Source organism: Sorex araneus, chromosome 5, assembly GCF_027595985.1.
Source record: "Sorex araneus isolate mSorAra2 chromosome 5, mSorAra2.pri, whole genome shotgun sequence".
Classification (NCBI taxonomy): domain Eukaryota; kingdom Metazoa; phylum Chordata; class Mammalia; order Eulipotyphla; family Soricidae; genus Sorex; species Sorex araneus.
Genome location: NC_073306.1, coordinates 66120583 through 66138667, shown reverse-complemented (window position 1 = coordinate 66138667; position 18085 = coordinate 66120583). Strand labels below are relative to the sequence as shown.

Sequence of the window (18085 nt, the reverse complement as noted above, 5' to 3'; positions counted from 1 at the left end):
CCACTGTTTTGAAGACCAGCAGTGTCTGCACGCACAAGGCTTACAGTGTGGACTGAACTGGGAAGCTGGTTTTTAAGGAACTTGCTCATGAAGATAGCTTGATTCAGGGCCCAGGGCAGTGGCAACCTTTTGACAAACATCCAAGAAGTTCTGATGCCTGTGGTGGATGGTACTACTGAGATGCTCTATGAGGATGGAGGTTGGTGACCATTGTCTACGGCTTCTCCCTCTGCCATACTCCACTGCCAGAGGGGAACATTTATGCATATCTCTGATCTGGGTTTTCCAGCTGCAGCCCACGGGGCACTCTGGAAAACCAGGCTGTGGAACCCAGGAGGGGGATCGTATATTTAGTCCACGGGACTGCAGTCATTAGAGAGACAAGTCTTGCAGTCACCCTCCGGATATGGCACAGATAGTGCCTTGAAACATGTGGCCAGTCTGAGTGGGAAAGAGAACAATTAGGAGCCCAGAGAAATGCTACAGGGTCTTGGAGCATCTGCCTTGCAAGCATCACAGTGTCAACTCCCCAGCATTCCACATAAAACAACTGTTGTCTAGAGAGCTCTGCTCTTTGTTGCCTGGCAGGTCTGCAATAACCCCTGGCATATGTGATTTCTGGCTGTACCACTGACAAGTGTGGGCATAAGCTCACAAAAAGGGATGTGTCTCCTGGTGAGCACTGCAATAAAAAGAAGTTTGAGTGCCACAGCCAAGGAAGTGCAAGTTCTGATAGAAACCTGTGTGAGAACCACAGAGACCACCCTGTGAACACAGAAACCATGACTTGTGGGTATCAGCTAAGTGAGACTCATGGTGTGGCCGGTGTGCAAGCATCACAACTAAAGAAGTGCAAACACTAGTGTGTGAGTGCAGCTAAAACAGTGCAAACCCCAGCGTGAGAGCACACAACTAAAGGAATGCAAACACGGGTGCTGGAGCACCATAACTGATGTGTGACCCCTGGTGAGCACCACAGCTGAACATCTGCAGATCCCAGTCAATTGCAACATCAACATCAGTGAAGGAAGGGGTGCATACACTTTTTGCTTTTGTTTGGAGCTTGTCTATGAGCAGACTAGAGGCCTCCACCCGGGACCGGATAATAATAGAAATCAGGCTAATGTAGTTATTTCTGATAATTTACCACAATTTAACTCGGGGCACTTGGGGGCAGTGATTTCTCCCCCCCACCCGGCACTATTTATTTACTTTATTAAGGCACGAAGATCTGTAAACTCTATAAAGAGTTTCAGGCATATAATGTGCCGTCACCAATCCCACCACCAAGTGTGAACTTCTTTCCTCCAGTTGGATACAGTTATTTCATCTGACATAATATGATAATATTATCTGCCATTCTGATCCATTCATTCTCAAGACAGATAATGATTATCTACTAAGTTCAGACAACCTGGCAGGTGTGCAAAAATAGACACAAAACAGAAAGAGAGCCAGAGCCAGAGAGACAAAGACAGAGATGGAGACAGAGACAAAGATGGAGACAGAGACACACACAGAGGGGATAGGTAGGGGTGTGTGTGTGTGTGTGTGTGTGTGTGTGTGTGTGTGTGTGTGAGAGAGAGAGAGAGAGAGAGAGAGAGAGAGAGAGAACGGCATGGTCTCTGTCATCTGAGTAATTTAGTAAACTCCAGTTTCCAGCCTTCCAGTCAATGGCCATCACTGCTTACAATCAAGTAGTGGTTGGTGAGAGGATTTCTCAAGACTGACTAAAAGAAACTCTGCCTGGGATAGAGAAGGAACCACTATGTCAATGATGGATGGAGGGATCACTTGAGATGCGAGATGTGTGCTGAAAGTAGACTATGGACCAAATATCATCACCTCTTAGTTCCTGTACTGCAAACCATAACACCCAAAAGGAGAGAGAGAGTAAGATGGAATGAGCCTGCTACAGAGGCTAGGGTGGGAAGGGGTGGGGGTGGCGGGAGGGATACTGGTAACATTGATGGTGAAGAATGGGCATTGGTGGAGGGATAAGTACTTGGTCATTATATGACTGCAATGGAATCATGAATATTTGTAAGTCTGTAACTGTATCTCATGGTGATTCAATAAAAAAAAAAGAAAAAAAAACTGCCTCAGTCAAGCACTTATTTCCCTTCCTTTTCAACACTGCTTACAATTCTCTTCCTTTCTCAGCAGCAGATGCTGTTGGAATGTGAATAGTCTCAGGACTTGCCTGACCATGCTGAGGATTTCCAAGAAAAAATAAGACCGTTCTTCATGTTCTCTGCCTATGCCAGATTTTCACATATCCACTATTAAGAGTTAGTTCAAGCAGAGAAATATGTAGAGGGACCAAATATCTTCTTTTCAATTTTAATGGAGGTCACTGGGTGGGAATGGATATGTGGGTGGTTGGCACTAATACAGTGATCAACTTCCTGCTAAAGGCATTCCTTGAAATAAGGTAGAACCATGGAAACAAACTACTTTAAGGCCAATGCTGTTGATAGTACATTAAAAATCCATAGAGGATACAATTCCTCAAATACACAGTGAACTAATCTTTTTAGTTTCATTTTTGTTTTGGGGTCATACTTGTCTGTGATCAGGGCTTACTCTTTTTTTTTTTTTTTTTTTGCTTTTTGGGTCACACCTGGTGATGCACAGGGGTTACTCCTGACTCTGCACTCAGGAATCACCCCTAGCAGTGCTCAGGGGACCATATGGGATGCTGGGAATCGAACCCGGGTCAGCTGCGTGCAAGGCAAATGCCCTAACCGCTGTGCTATCACTCCAGCCCCCAATCAGGGCTTACTCTTTTTTTTTTTTTTTTTTTTTTTTTTTGCTTTTTGGGTCACACCTGGCGATGCACAAGGGTCACTCCTGGCTCTGCACTCAGGAATTACCCCTGGCGGTGCTCAGGGGACCATATGGGATGCTGGGAATCGAACCCGGGTCGGCCGCGTGCAAGGCAAACGCCCTACCCGCTGTGCTATCACTCCAACAGGGCTTACTCTTGACTCTGCACTGAGGGATCATTCCTGGCAGACTCAGGGGACCACCTGTGGTGCTGCTGATAGAATCCTAACGCAGCATATAAGGCAAGTGCCTCACTTACTGTACTATCACTCAGATCCCCAGAGAGCTAATCTTTGACAGAAGAGCAAATAATATGAAGTGGAACAAACTGTGTTGGAAAATCTGGCTGATCATCTGTAAAAAAAATGTACTCAGATCCCTTTCTCACACTAAGAGTTGGCTCAAAATGGCTTAAAGACTTGAATACTAGACCTGAACCCATAAAATACATTGAGAAACACATAGGCAGAGCACTTCATAACATTGAATCAAAGGTTCCTTCAATAATTCAACTCCACTGGTCAAGAAAACAGAAACAGGGGCTGGAGCAATAGTACAGCAGGTAGGGCATTTGCCTTGCACATGCCAGGTTTGATTTCCAGCATCCCATATGGTCCCCTGAGCACCCACAGGAGTGACTCCTGAGGGCAAAGCCAGGAGTAACCCCAGAGCATCGTTGGGTGTGACCCCCCAAAAAAGAAAACAGAAACAAAGATAAACAAATGTGACTGCCTCAGATTAAGAAGCTGCGACATCATATGCTCTTCATAATCAGCAATAGAAAGCAAATTATCTAGTAATGCCTTTTCAGCAGGTCTGATTGTTGGGGGAAAATCCCGAATGATAATGGTGAGTCTTTTGTCGAAATATTGAATGTAATCAAAGTAGAGAGAGAGTAAAGTGGAAATCATTTGCCACACAGGCAGGGGGAGGGGTGGGATGAGGGGTATACTGGGGTTCTCGGTGGTGGAAAATGTGCACTGGTGAAGGATGAGAGTTTGATCATTGTATGACTGAGACTTAAACTTGAAAGCTTTGTAACTGTTCTCGTGTGATTTAATTAATAATAATAATAATAATAATAATAATAATAATAGTAAAAGAAGCAAAAGAAACAATGACCAAGATAAAAAAAGACATCCCAGAGACTGGGAGCAAATATTTGTCCATCACTCATCTGATGAAGAATGAAGAGTCAAGATCTATAAAACACTTGTTAAAGTGAACAAGAGAGAAACAACCAACCCCACCAAAAAATGGAAAAAAGAGATGAACAGAAAGAATTTCCTTGTAGAAGATATACAGATAGGTATATAAAAATGCTCTCATCACTGATCATCAGGGAAATGGAAATCACAGAACATGAAATATCATCTCACACCACCGAGACTGGCACAAATAATAAAGAACAAAATCAACCAGTATTGATGGGGATGTAGAAAAAAAGAAATTCTAATCCACCACTTATGGGAATGCTGACTGGTTCAATGCCTTTCAGAACAATATGGACACTTTGCAGAATACTAAGAAGAACTGAGCTTCCACCTGTCCCAGGAATTATGCTTCTTGGCATCTACTCCAAGCACCCAGAAAGCCTATTCAGAAAAATCATCTGTGCTCCTATGTTCATTGCAGCAGTATTCACAATAGCCAAATCTGGAAACAATCCAAGTGCTCAAGAATAGATGATTAGATAAAGACACTATGGTATAGGTACACAATGGAATGCCACTTGATTGTAAGAAGAGATGAAATCATGAAGTCTGCTGCTCCATGAATGGAACTGGAGAGTATAACTCTGAGTAAAGTAAGGCAGAAAGAGAGGAACAGAATGATCTCTTTCATCTGTGAGATATAATGAGACACAGTAGGAAATAACAAATGCCCAAGGGCAACAAAACGTGACAACTGTCCTACAGAACTGAGCTGGTGGCGGGGGAGAGTGGGTGTATGATGGGAAGAAGGAAGTGGGACTATGGTTCGGGAGGGAAGTGGCTACTCTGGTGAGGATGTGGTATTGGAACATTGTACCCCTAAAACTCTACCAGTATTGTATATCATAAAGATAAAAGGAAAAAAATCCACAGGATCCCAGGTATCTGTCATGTGAAAGCAGAACAGTGCACTTACTTATAGGAAGTTAAAGATGCCCAGAGACTCTTGATTCCAGAACCTGAGGCAAAATGACTGGGAAATATTTTGAGAAGACCAAATCAGTCACTGTCCCCCTAATGACTAGTTTGTTTTTCTTCATTCTTCTGGGAAAGTCGGGTCTGCTACAGTAATGTGTGCTGCATTGTGGTAAGATGCAGGAATCTGTTCATAAGAGGGAAGGGCAGGTGCTAGGCGGTTTGGCTCCAGCTTAGGTTCCTGGGTGATCTCTCATTCATACATGGCTTCACTTACCATAAATACCCTGGGAAATTCCACCTCTATATCTATACTTAAAAATTTGTATTTTGGGTGCCAGATCTTAAAAAAAAAATCTCTTAATTAGACATTACTTCATGATGTCCCATAAGCACCTCAATCTTAAAATGTTCAAAAGAGAACTCATTGCTCTCTTAAACTCCCTTTCTCCTCCACGTTCCTTATCTACTTAAAAGATGTCTCTGTTCACCTGGTTGTCTAAATGGCCATGACTGAGTCATGCTAATTCCTCTCATTACCTACAAAAACAATGAACCTGTATGTCTTAAATCTCTTGGATCTGTTTCTTTCTTTCTTCTTCTTTTCCCTTTAATGCCTTATGTTCCTCGCCATACATGTCAAATAGAAGAGTGTTTCTCAACCTGTTCCAACTATGGCTCCCTTCCGACCTTGTTTCCTTACTGTGGCAAAATGTTCTACTGGTTGGCCCGTTAGTATACCGTGGGGGCCCATGTATGTGATTTGCACCTGTGATTGGCCTGCTAGGATATTCTGAAGTCTGTGGGGGTGTTTCCTGATACACCAGTTGAGAAGCACTGATCTAGATAACCTCCTAATTGCTCTTGAGTGAAATCTGAAACTGATGACCATGACCAAGCAATGAGGAAATATTTTGATAGTCTCACCAGATTATAAAATGAAATTTGGATTTCTTAGTCTAGTGTCACCAGCCTTTGATATCCTGGGCTTTTAAGAAGTCTTGGTCTCCACTGAGCCTCTCACCACTTCCCACCCACTTACCTCTGAGGTTGTTTCTTATCCACTTGTTCCCTCTCCTTGCCATGGGTCCAACCCAACATTCTTCCCATTTAGCAGTCGGCCACTTCCTTTTTCTTTTCTAGACTTATTTCCGGCTTTCCCCTCACTGATCCCTGAATCTCTACTTCAGTTTTTCTCTTCAGCACCTAAGAGTCTGCCACTGTGTGCTTCCAACTGTGCAATTTGTTCCCTCCCTTCAATACAAGCAACTGGAGATTAAAACATCTCGTTTGCTTCCGAGTACCATTTTGCCAGTAGACAGTAGAAATTTGGTAAATGCATCAAATAAATTCAGTACATCATTTTGCCAATATACAGTGAAAATTTGGTAAATGCATCAAAAGTCACCTATAGAAATATATACCCAATGGGATGACTTTTATATAAGGGTGAGGAAATATATTCTTCATTAGGGAAGCTTAAGCAGTGACCTTAAAGTCATATGACCCCTGGTCTAGGCTTTCATTTATTTATTTATTTGTTTGTTTATTTCAATAAGGACTATATCCAAAAGTATTTGGAGGATGGGGCCATTCCCAGTGATCTCAGGCCTGAAGGATTTGTAGAATGGGGGTGCATGTAGTGCCAAGGATCAAATTCAGGGCTTCACATAGCTTAGACATATGCTCTACCACTTGAATGATCTTTCTGCTTCCTCAGGCTGTTTTTCACTCTATTAATAGAACTAAGGATCAATAGCTAGTCACCCACAAGGCAAATCTCAGAAGCATCATGTTATACAGCATTAAAATCTCAAACACAAACTCTCTGATACCCTTTGCCTTCTGAAAATAGTCTTGGTAATGCTCCCGGAAAAATAGTACTGATTTATCTTCTTTAGTAAAAGAGGCAGAAAATATTCTAAAATAATGTGCTTTGGGGGAGAAACTGTTTCAGTTCTGGTATACCTGTTTTTAAGGATTCTACTGGTTTCATGTTTTGAATTTAATATGGAATTTCATGTAATTGGGAGAAACGTCTGGAACATACAAATATGCTTCATTGGTATTCATCTGAAGTCTTATATAAAACTTCAGATATGTCCTACTACATTAGGTTTTGTTTTTAGACATCAGTAGTTAGATATACACTAAAACAGAAACTTGAGGCCTTATTCAAATATTTAGGTCATCTCTTCCCTTAAACACAACCTCATGGACATTTTGGCCTCCTTACCAAAGGATTGTAGTTATTTTTAAAGCACAGACTTTGAAGTTTGAGAAACGTGGTTTATCAGTCCTAACTCTTGTCACTTATTAGTTATGTAACCCTGGGAACATAACTATTCTGTGTCTTAAACTCTCCATTTGTAAAATATTGAGGAATATAAATAATTCTGGTGAGGTGATTTGTGTGTGGATAATAAAGGTAGTATGTATAAATATAGCATGGCATATGAACATTTTAACTTTAATATTGCTGTGTAACTAAATATTTTAGTTGTGGAGGAACAGGACATTAAATTATATAATTGCGTTCATACTTCATTTTTCAGAACCACATTTTTTTTTAGAACCATATTTCTGTTGTCTGTGTTTCCAATCATGGGGACAGTGAAAAATGTGTCAATTCACTGACTGCTCAAATTTGGAATGGACAGAGAACAAATGCTGTTTTGCCATTTTAAAAGAAATTCAGAGTGGTTAAAGGATTGGTCCAAGGGTACAGCGATATAGACACAAGGTTTGATTTTTCTTTTTTAATTGAAGACCTAATGCTGGATCATACTAGAACTTTTAGTGTTCATCAACATCCACTTTGTGGGTGCTTTAAGTGCATCTTCCCCCCCCCCCATTTTTTTGGTCACACCTGGCAATGTTCAGGGGTTACTCTTAGTTCTGCACTCAGGAATTAATCATGGCAGTGCTCAGAGAATCATATGGGATGCTGGGAATCGAACCTGGTTGGCCACATGCAAGGCAAACGCCGTACCTGCTGTGCTATTGACCCAGTCCCACATTACGTGCGTCCTGGAACAAGCAAAGAGGCTTTCATGAGTGAGGGCTGGAGGTGTAGCCTTGACTAAACATCATCAGATTACTCAATGTGTGAATTAATGGCATGTCCAAAATGATCTCAACAAAAGGGTAGGAGACAATGAGTAGGACACTGGTCTCCATTTGCTTTACCTGATAAACCTCATTCATTTTCTTTTCTTCTTAGCAGTACTTTGACCTTCTGGATGACTTTTAGATATTTAAGTTAGAAACTTTTCTGTGAGGAAATAATTTAGAAGCCCGGAATCATGCTGCCCCCCCCTTCTTTTTTTTTTTTTTTTTTTTTTCGTGTTTAATCTTTTTTTTTTTTTTTAATTTTAAATTTATTTATTTTTAATTAGAGAATCACCGTGAGGGTACAGTTACAGATTTATACACTTTTGTGCTTATACTTCCCTCATACAAAGTTTGGGAACCCATCCCTTCACCAGTGCCCATTCTCCACCACCTGTAAACCCAGTGTCCCTCCCACCCTCCCCAATCCCATCTCCCCCCCACCCCACCCTGCCACTGTGGCAAGGCATTCCCTTCTGTTTTCTCTCTCTAATTAGCTGTTGTGGTTTGCAATAAAGGTGTTGAGTGGCCGCTGTGCTCAGTCTCTAGCCCTCATTCAGCCCGCAACTCCCTTCCCCCACATGGCCTTCGACTACAATGTAGTTGGTGATCGATTCTCTGTGTTGACCTTTCCCCGGAACGTGAGGGCAGCCTCGAAGCCATGGAGTCAACCTCCTGGTACTTATTTCTACAGTTCTTGGGTGTTAGTCTCCCACTCTGTTATTCTAAATACCATAGATGAGTGCAATCTTTCTATGTCTGTCTCTCTCTTTCTGACTCATTTCACTCAGCATGAAACTTTTCATGCCCATCCACTTAACTACAAAATTCTTGACCTCCTTTTTTCTAACAGCTGCATAGTATTCCATTGTATAGATGTACCAAAGTTTCCTCAACCAGTCATCCGTTCTGAGCCCCCCCCTTCTTTTGCCAAGTTATGCAGAGTCCCAGCAACTGTTTTATGTCTTTCTGAACTGCACACAGTATTTTAAGCATAATAAGCCCTTGATAAAGGTTTATTAATTTGGTCTGATTAAATCAAGAGTGTTTTGTTCTAGTTCGACATTAAGGAGCACAATTTGCCGAGAAAAAGGTTTATGTAATTAAGCAGGTTCACTGTCAGTACATACTGCTTGCAGACCATTAAGGAGACATTCTGCTCATTTGTAAATGGTTTTGAGGCTCTGTGGAGAAGTGATCCCAGGTCAGTCTTGTTTTTCTCTCCCATTCTGAGTGACCTGAAACTTGAAAATATAGGAGTTGCGCTGAGAGAGCACCAAAGGGGGGTGTATGCCTTAAGGGCAGAAAGAACCAAGACAATCATGTGTCTGTCCAGAGAATGTTTTGCAGGCTTAGAAGTCAGGTGGAAATAGATTATTTCTACATGAACCTGGCCTAGCTTCCAAACTGCCTATAATTGCCCTGTTAGTAGAGCTTTAAGTCTATAAAGTTGGGGTATTTTTTGTTTTTGTTTGTTTCTTAGTTTAATCCAGTGATTTCTGTTAACTTTGCTAGACTAAATATGTCCTTTCCAAATTCCAAGTAAAAGTCACTAACATGTTCGTTGAAGAAGGAGAATAATATCGTTAAGTGTTTTATACAATGTCCCTACAGTTCAATGCATAGTGCTAATGAAAATTAAACACTGGATCTGAGGACATTCTGAGTTTGGACCCCCTGGTCTTCAAAACTGAGAAATAAATTTCTGGTGTTTATAATACACCCAGTCTGATACAGCAAAATTGTTACAACAGCCCAAATGGAACAAGACAAACTCAATGTTCAGGGTCATGTCAGGGCAAGTCTCCCCCCTCAAAAGGTTTCCCTCATCCTTCTTTTTCTTTTTCTTTTTTTTCTTTTTGGTCACACCTGGCGATGCACAGGGGTTACTTTTGGCTCTGAACTCAAGAATTTCTCCTGGCGGTGCTCAGGGGACCATATGGGATGCTGGGAATCAAACCTGGGTTGGCTGCGTGCAAGGCAAACGCCCTACCCGCTGTGCTATCGCTCCAATCCCACCACCTGTATTTTTGATGACACTAAAAGTTTATTTGATTTTCACCAACAGCATAGAAAAAAATGATTGTAAAATTGCAAACCAAGGCAATAACACTCAGTTCCACTAGTCATATATTCCCACCACCAAGAACTATGAAGAAAAGGAAAAATCTGCCAGTGTTACTTAAACAGTCTTAGATGAAGCAATAAAAAGATTGATTTTTATTTAACTTAGACCTTGAAGAAAATTTCACAGTAATATTTTGTGTGGAGAACACATATGGTATTTCAGTACACCTGAATATAATGGTTTTCTTGAGGAAAAGGACTGTGTGATTGTTTGGACTGCTAGCATAGTTTTTTTTTTCAGCTGAATACTATTTTTACACTTTCTGAAAGACTGACTTTGAAAAATGATGGTTTTTCTTATGTGAGTATTTGGCAATATTTCTTGAAAAAATCAAGCTTGTCAATTCAAGGAAAAACAAATAGTATTTCTTGTTAAGACTAAAAAAATCCAAACTTCCAAACTTCACATGCATCACTTACAAGCAAATCATTTAATTCTATGGTACCTTCATTGAAAAGTCAGGAATACGACTTTTCAATGATAAAGTATTGCATACAATGCATCGTGTGTAGGTTCTCAATAAACACCGACGTCGATTATAGGAAAATCAAGTTAAAAAGTCATATTTATTTCCACTTTTAATTGAATTAAACATGAGTCAATACAATCAAAATTTTCAATATGACACCAAATAGATGATCTCTAATCTCTAAATTAATTCACAGTTCATTAATAACAAAGCAATAATGAAATGACAGCATAACATAGCTACATAATTAGAAACACTGAAATACTGAGTTTTAAGCAAAAAAAAAAAAAAAAAAACCACCAAAAACCTCCTCAGTTCTTCAGTTTTCCTCAAGGATCCAAACAGAACTTGATATTCAGTTTGAAAATACACATAATGATGAAAAACATCATATGCCTGCTCACAATTCGTCTGCTTAAAAGCAGTTTGCCAGAATCAATGCCAGGGTACTCAGACCTTCTATGTCCATGGCACACTAAAGTTTCTGGCCATGGATAATATCATCATCATTATGCCGGTATTTATGAACAGGTTATGAGAAGCAGAAAAAGGAAAAGGAAGCCAAAAAAGACTGAGTAATGGAAGATAAAAATCAAGGGATTAAAAGGTAAGAAAAGCCAGAGAAATACTGCAGGGATTCAGGCGTTTGCCTTGTATGTTGCAGACCTGGTTCCATGGAACCACATAAAGCAACACATGTGCTCTACCACTTGAACCAGCCCCACCCTTATCCTGCTCTTGATCACTGTTCCCTCTCCTAGAAACCCCCTTATCTGTCCTTGCAAAGATACTGCTCTAGAAACAGTTAATGAGCTTTCTTTGTAAACCGAGGTAATATTCATACAAGATTCAAGGAGGAATCAGTCGGGATGGGAGATGTGTGCTGAAAGTAGATAATGGACCAAACATGACGACCTCTCAGCGTCTGTGTTGCAAGCCATAATGCCCAAAAGGAGAGAGAGAGCATGGGGAATATTGTCTGCCATGGAGGCAGGGAAGGGTGGGAAAGAGGGGGTATATTGGGGATATTGGTGGTGGGGAATGTGCACTGGTGGAGGGATGGTTGTTTGATCATTGTGTGATTATAACCCAAACATGAAAGCTTGTAAAAAAAACATGAAAGCTTGTAACTATCTCACTGTGATTCAATAAAATTAAAAAAATAAGATTCAAGGAAACAATAGGATCTATCCTTTCTCCATTTCCCTTTGGTCCATACCCTTGAATTGCTAGTTTTGTTTTGTGTGGGGTCTATTCCAGGCTCAACACTCTAGGGTGACTCCTGGAAGTGCTTGGGGGATGATGCAGTCCTGAGGATTGAACTCAGGCCTCCGCCATGCAAAGCACGCACTCCAGGCAACTGAGCTAACTTCTCTGAAGATTTCTTTCCCACTCAGATGGGAGGTAGTGTCTAGACCACTGATAATATTACTCTGTAAGTAAAGCAAAGACATTGTGCACAATCAATAGCACCAGCATGGGAAAAGGGGGTTGGACGATGCTTCTCCTCAGTGAGAGCAGTAGCAGCTCCATGCGGAAAGGAGTATCTGATTAGTCTCATAATTAACCTGAAAGCCATCCTGCCAGAATCATCACCAGAGCAGCCACCTGCCTGTCAGTTCCAGTCTAGAAGTCCCAATTGCTATCTATTGTGGTTGTTATGGAAACTGACCACACTGCTTTCTAAAGAATTCATTATTCCAGCCAGTATTTGTTGTTCAGCTACAGTGACTGATGCAGATCCAGAGAAGGAGGATCAGAGAGAAGAAAGGTTGTTGATTAGCGGGGACTCACAGAGAACAGATCTTGACCTTGGGGCATGATTAGACTCACAGGGAACAAGTCTCGGCATTGGGGCATGATTCAGAGAGGACATTTCAAGGTAAAGGAACGGCAAAAGAGAGAACAGTTAAGAGAGAATGATAATGCAGATGTGGCTGGAGCTGAAGACGCATCTAGGGCGTAATGGGAAATGGGAAAGACGCTGAGGCCAAGAGGGAGAGAGCTTAAAAGGCCAGTCTAACTATAGTTTGTTTTGTTTTGTTTTGTTTTGTGGACACACTTGGGTGTGTCTACTTGGGTAGTGTCTACTCCTAGCTTGTTGCTTGTGTATTATGTGTGGGTGGAGGTTGTTCCCAATGATGTCTGGGGACCATGAAGTACCAGAGATGGAACCCAAGTTTTCTGCATATAAAGCATGTGCTCAGCCCAAACGAACTATCTCAGGTCCCAGTATATATTTTTCTTGTGGATATTTTAGTACAGTGAGTTGTTTTTTTAAAAAAAACTTTTTGGGGGCATGGGTGGTCTTGGGCCACACTCAGCTCAGGGATCACTTCTGTTGGTGAAGGGGGTAGGAGATGATGATGATGTGCTGCCAAGCATAGAACCAGAGGCTCTCACACGCAGAGTGTATCCAGGTTTTTTTTTTTTAAACCATTTCCCTTGCTCCTTGCAGGTGGTTGGCCCACTGGTTTAGAGCGACTGTTTTAAGAAGCAATATACTTATCATGAAACAGCAGAAATCTCTGTGGACTGGCACAGGTCTGTGGGCAGGCAATAAAAACAACAACCACCTTCTCCCCCAAAATAAAACAAAACAAAATATTGCTTAATGATACTGTACAACAGAGGAAGAATGTTTTAAGTATATCAATTTTATCTCCGGCCAAACAAAGAGGGAATAAACCTAGCCTTGATTAATATTGAAACCCTACTTGTCTTTGTAGATGTCAAGAAAATTTGAAAACGAATGTAGTCATTTTCCTAGATAGACAAAATCACATTGTTTCATTGAAATCAACTGACTCTTTCTTATTAAACTTCATCAAGACAGTTATGGATGTATCTATACATTCAGAATATTTGCACAGGGGCCGGAGGGATAACACACGGGTAGGGCATTTCCCTTGCACGCGGCCGACCCGGTTCGATCCCCGGCATCCCATATGGTCCCCCAAGCACCCCAGGATTAATTCCTGAGTGCAAAGCCAGGAGTAAGCCCTGAGCATCGCTGGGTGTGACCCAAAAAGAAAAAAAAAACAAATGCAGAATATTTGCACAAATTTCATGTTGACCTGAAATTGCCTCATCAAGGTAGTATTTAAAACTAGGGACTTACTATTTATTTATTTTCTTTTCGGGAAAGGGGGTACACCTGGTGATGCTCCATGATTACTCCCAGTTCTGCACTCAGGAATCACACCTGGTGATGCTCAGGGGACCACATGGGATGCTGGGGATCAAACCTGGGTTGATTGTGTGTAAAACAAATGCCCTACCTGCTGTACTATCGCTTCAGCCCCAAAGGACTTACTTTATATAGAGGGTCCAGTAAATATCATAGGAGAAGAATAATTTTTCCTCATCCTGCTGGTTTTGTACATTACATAGCGGGAAACATAGTTGGAATCTTCTTTATAGTCTAAGTTGAAATCAAGAAAATTTGGTTGGCCCTAAAGAAAATTCTTAGCTCAGAGAAGCAGTTCTCAGAATGTGGCTGAAGTCCTGAGGGCCTCAAGATCTGTCTGAAGCCAGAGATTTTATATTGTGCTATTTGACATTCTGAAGAGCACAAGGCTTAGAAGTAGATGAGCTGAGGTCTTTTTTTTAAGCCCAGGAAAAAGCAATATTTGAAAATCCTCAGTATTCAACTGTGAGTGCTAAACAATAATGAATCAGAAATATTATTATTGACAGAGCTAAGAACAACAACCACAAAACATGCTTCTGATTTGCAGAAACTTTCATTATTAAAAATACAGATTTCTATGTGACAATATAGGCTCATTCTTTAGCTTATGTTTAAATAGAATTTTATGTTTAAACAGAATTTCTTCTTCCTAATTTTGACCCTAAAATAAAAGCTAGATAGGAAAAATAACTTACTGTGCATAAACTTTGTGACAAGAAAAACAGATTAATGTTTATGTGCAAAGGGAAATTTTTTTGGAAATTATGTTAGTGAGTTTTTTCTTCAGCAGGGGAAAATCTAACATATTTTTACTTTTTAAAAAGAACAAAAAGTGGGGCTGCAGCAATAGCACAACAGGTAGGGCGTTTGCCTTGCACGCGGCTGACCGACTTGGGTTTGATTCCCAGCATCCCATATGGTCCCCTGAGCACCATCATGAGTAATTCCTGAGTGCAGAGCCAGGAGTAACCCCTGAGCATTCCTGGGTGTGACCCAAAAAGCAAAATAAATAAATAAACAAAAAGAACAAAAAGTGTGTGTGTGTGTTTCTGTGTGTGTGTGTGTGTGTGTGTGTGTGTGTGCACATGTGCGCTTTGGGGAAGCGTGCTCAGGGCTTATATCTGGTTCTGTGCTCTGTGGTCACTCTGGCAGTGTTTGGGGAACCCTTTGGGGTGCCAGGATCAAACCATGGTCAGCTGTGTGCAAGACAAGTAAGTGCCTTATCCCCTATACTGTCTCTATGGCCCCACAAACAGTAAAATGAGTATAGCATTAGTTAATTTAGTTTCCTAGGTCAAGGTCAACTAGAGGCAATTGGGTCATAAACAGACTTAGAAATTCTAGTTATTTCTGCACTGGAGCAATAACACAGCAGATATGGAGCTTGCTTTGCACATAGATGACCCAGGTTTGATCCCCAGCAACCTATATGGTCTCCAAAGCCCCATGAGGAGTGACCACTAAGTGCAGAGCCAGGAGTAAGCTCCAAGCACCAGTGGTTGTGGCTCAACCCTCCCTTCCCACAAAAAGTCTACTACTTAAGGCATGCTGTTCCTTTGGTTAAAATTCTTCCACAAGCCATTAATCCCTTTATTTATTTTTTTGGGGGGATTATTTATGTATTTATATATCTAGCTATTTATTTATTTAATTGAGTCACTGTGAGGTAGAGCATTACAAAGTTGTTGATCTTTGGGTTTCAGTCATACAATATTCCACATCCATCCCTCCACCAGTGTAATTTCCAGCACCAATGTCCCCAGTTCCCAGTTTCCCTGCCAACCTTCAACTTCTCCCCATTCTATTCCAGCCTGCCTCTGTGACAGGGACCTCTATTCTTCCTCTCTATCTCTCTCTCTCTTCCTCTCTCTCTCTCTCTCTCCCTCTCTCATTTTGGGCATTATGGTTTGTAAAACAGATACTGAAAGGTTATCGTGTATACCTCTTTGCTTACTTTCAATAGAGGGGGGACAGATATAGAATGGCTGCATTCACTTGAGGGATTTAAAAAAATTTAGAATGAGACTAATAACCAAGGCCAGGAAAAATAGGGGCCAGGAGGATTGGTCAATGGTTGGAAATTACCACAAGTGGTATGTGTGTGTGTGTGTGTGTGTGTGTGTGTGTGTGTGTGTGTGTAATGAGGTGAGAGGCCCGGAGGGTGGAAAGTAGTTAAGATAGAGGAGTGCAAAGTATGACAATAGTTGGAAATGATCACTCCCGAAAAGAACTGACCATTAATCCCTTTAGTAGACCATGTTCTTCCTCCAGTTCCTGTTAAATATTACTTAATAGGTGAACTTTTCTGAACACCCTGTCTTAAGCAATTTATTACTTCTGTGCCAGATGTTAATCCCAGGCTGTTTTATCAGTTTTTCACTTCTTTCTGAATACCTTTCAAGGTTTGTGGTAACAATTTGGTGACTTCTTTTAACTTTAAATGGAAGTTCTATGATTCTGTTTCATTATTAAGTCTTGGTCCAATGTTCAGTTTTCATGCCTATTTGAATGTGTGAAATTGCCCAGGGTAACAATCAACACAACTGGGTCATGAAACCTGGTATCCCCTCCACCACCACTTAGATAAATTACCTTGACAAAATTCCTTAAGTTTTCTGGGACTCAGATCTCTCATTTGCTGTTGAAGTTATTAACAGAAAATTCCAAGAAAGCATCCGGTTCTAAGTGTATCGTTATATATATATTTTAAATTTATTTATTTTGTATCATTATATTTCTAAGATGCTGATAACTATTCTTGCCACACTCACTGCGAAGGTATAGGTCTTTTCATTATTTCTAAATAAAAATAGGTATTTCTTGGAAAATATACAAAATATACAAATAGGTCCATTCACTTTTATTTTATTGACTTAAATAATTAGAGGGAATTTTATCTAGTTTGGGAGAGTTACCTGACAATATTTTGGCTGCTTTGTACAATTATAACAGCTGTTTAGCTGGTTCTGTTTATTTCCATGAGAAGCAGTTGAAAATGTGATTGGTGCACTCACTGGTTATGTGACCTTGGACAAGTTACTCAACCATCTGAGTCTCCTATATGTAAAATACATGAAATAGACCACTTATAAATGAGATTATGTAATGCTTAAATGAAATGACATGGAAAACAAAAGTTATTCAGGAAATGGTGGTTAACTGCAATGAATCTTATCACACAACTTATTTACTAATGAGTTTCATTGTATGAGGACATAGGAGATTGCTTTTACTATGAGCTGTATGAAATGCAGGTCATGGTTAGTGGAACATATCTAATGTGTGGTTATTCACATTTTTTGGTTTAGGAAAGCCACAGGGTCATAGCTGTGTGTTATATTTTAACATCAGCAGCTTTCTAGGATGGGAATCTAACAAGGTATTGCTATCATCATCATCATCATCATCATCATCATCACCATCATCATCATTATCATCATCATTATTGTAGAGCTAAATTCAGGAGATTGGTATTTCTTAAAATTCTACTTTGCTTATCCCAAAGAGATACTGAAACTAAAGGCAATATAAAACTGTATTTTAGTAAAGCAAAAAATTCCAAAGACTCAAATGTGTTCTCTTTACCAAAAACGGGAAAAGATTTCCAAACAGGGTGAGAAATGAATAGTCTCCTTCCCCTACCAAGGTGTTATTATTAGCAATTGCATTTGAAAATTTGAGGGCTGTTACTCACCAATCATGAAAATAATTTTACACTTCCTCAAATCTTCTGTGAAACCTTTAAAATAAGAATGATTTGTTATTGGCAAAAATACTGACTGTAATAAAAGTAGCTGTACTCATGTTATAAAAAGCTAAATCTTGTCATTTTATTTGATAAGAAGCTTTAAGTTGGGATAACGTGTGAACAGACCATAATTTATAGGCACTGCTGACTATTCAGCTTTGTTCCCAGACTCAGTTCCTTATTTTCATTTTAACACAGACTGCTAATTTCAGGTGGTAAAACTCATTAAATAGCAGGCGTCACAAGGAAAAAGAATTAATAATTTTCATAAATCTTAGCTTAGCATTTTCTTTTCATTTTCTTTTTGATGTTCACTAATCTTATTTTTAATAAAGAGGAGCTAAAATACAGTCTAGAAGGCATTATTTTGAAAAAAAGTTTCTTATTATATAATATAACACTACTATCTATTTAAGGCAGCGATATAAATTTTCTTTTAAAAATAAAACACATTTAGGTAATAGCACTGAGTCAATTT

At 40.1% G+C, this 18085-nt stretch overlaps 1 protein-coding gene across 2 annotated transcripts in view; it reads right to left on the bottom strand.

Moving 5' to 3' along the window:
* Positions 1-18085, bottom strand: part of AK5 (adenylate kinase 5) — a 285808-nt gene that overhangs the window by 56118 nt on the left and 211605 nt on the right. For both annotated transcript variants that reach the window (XM_055140783.1, XM_055140782.1), the window contains exon 10: positions 17554-17598. In XM_055140783.1, coding sequence (XP_054996758.1) covers positions 17554-17598 — 45 coding nt within the window. The remainder of the gene's footprint in view (positions 1-17553; positions 17599-18085) is intronic.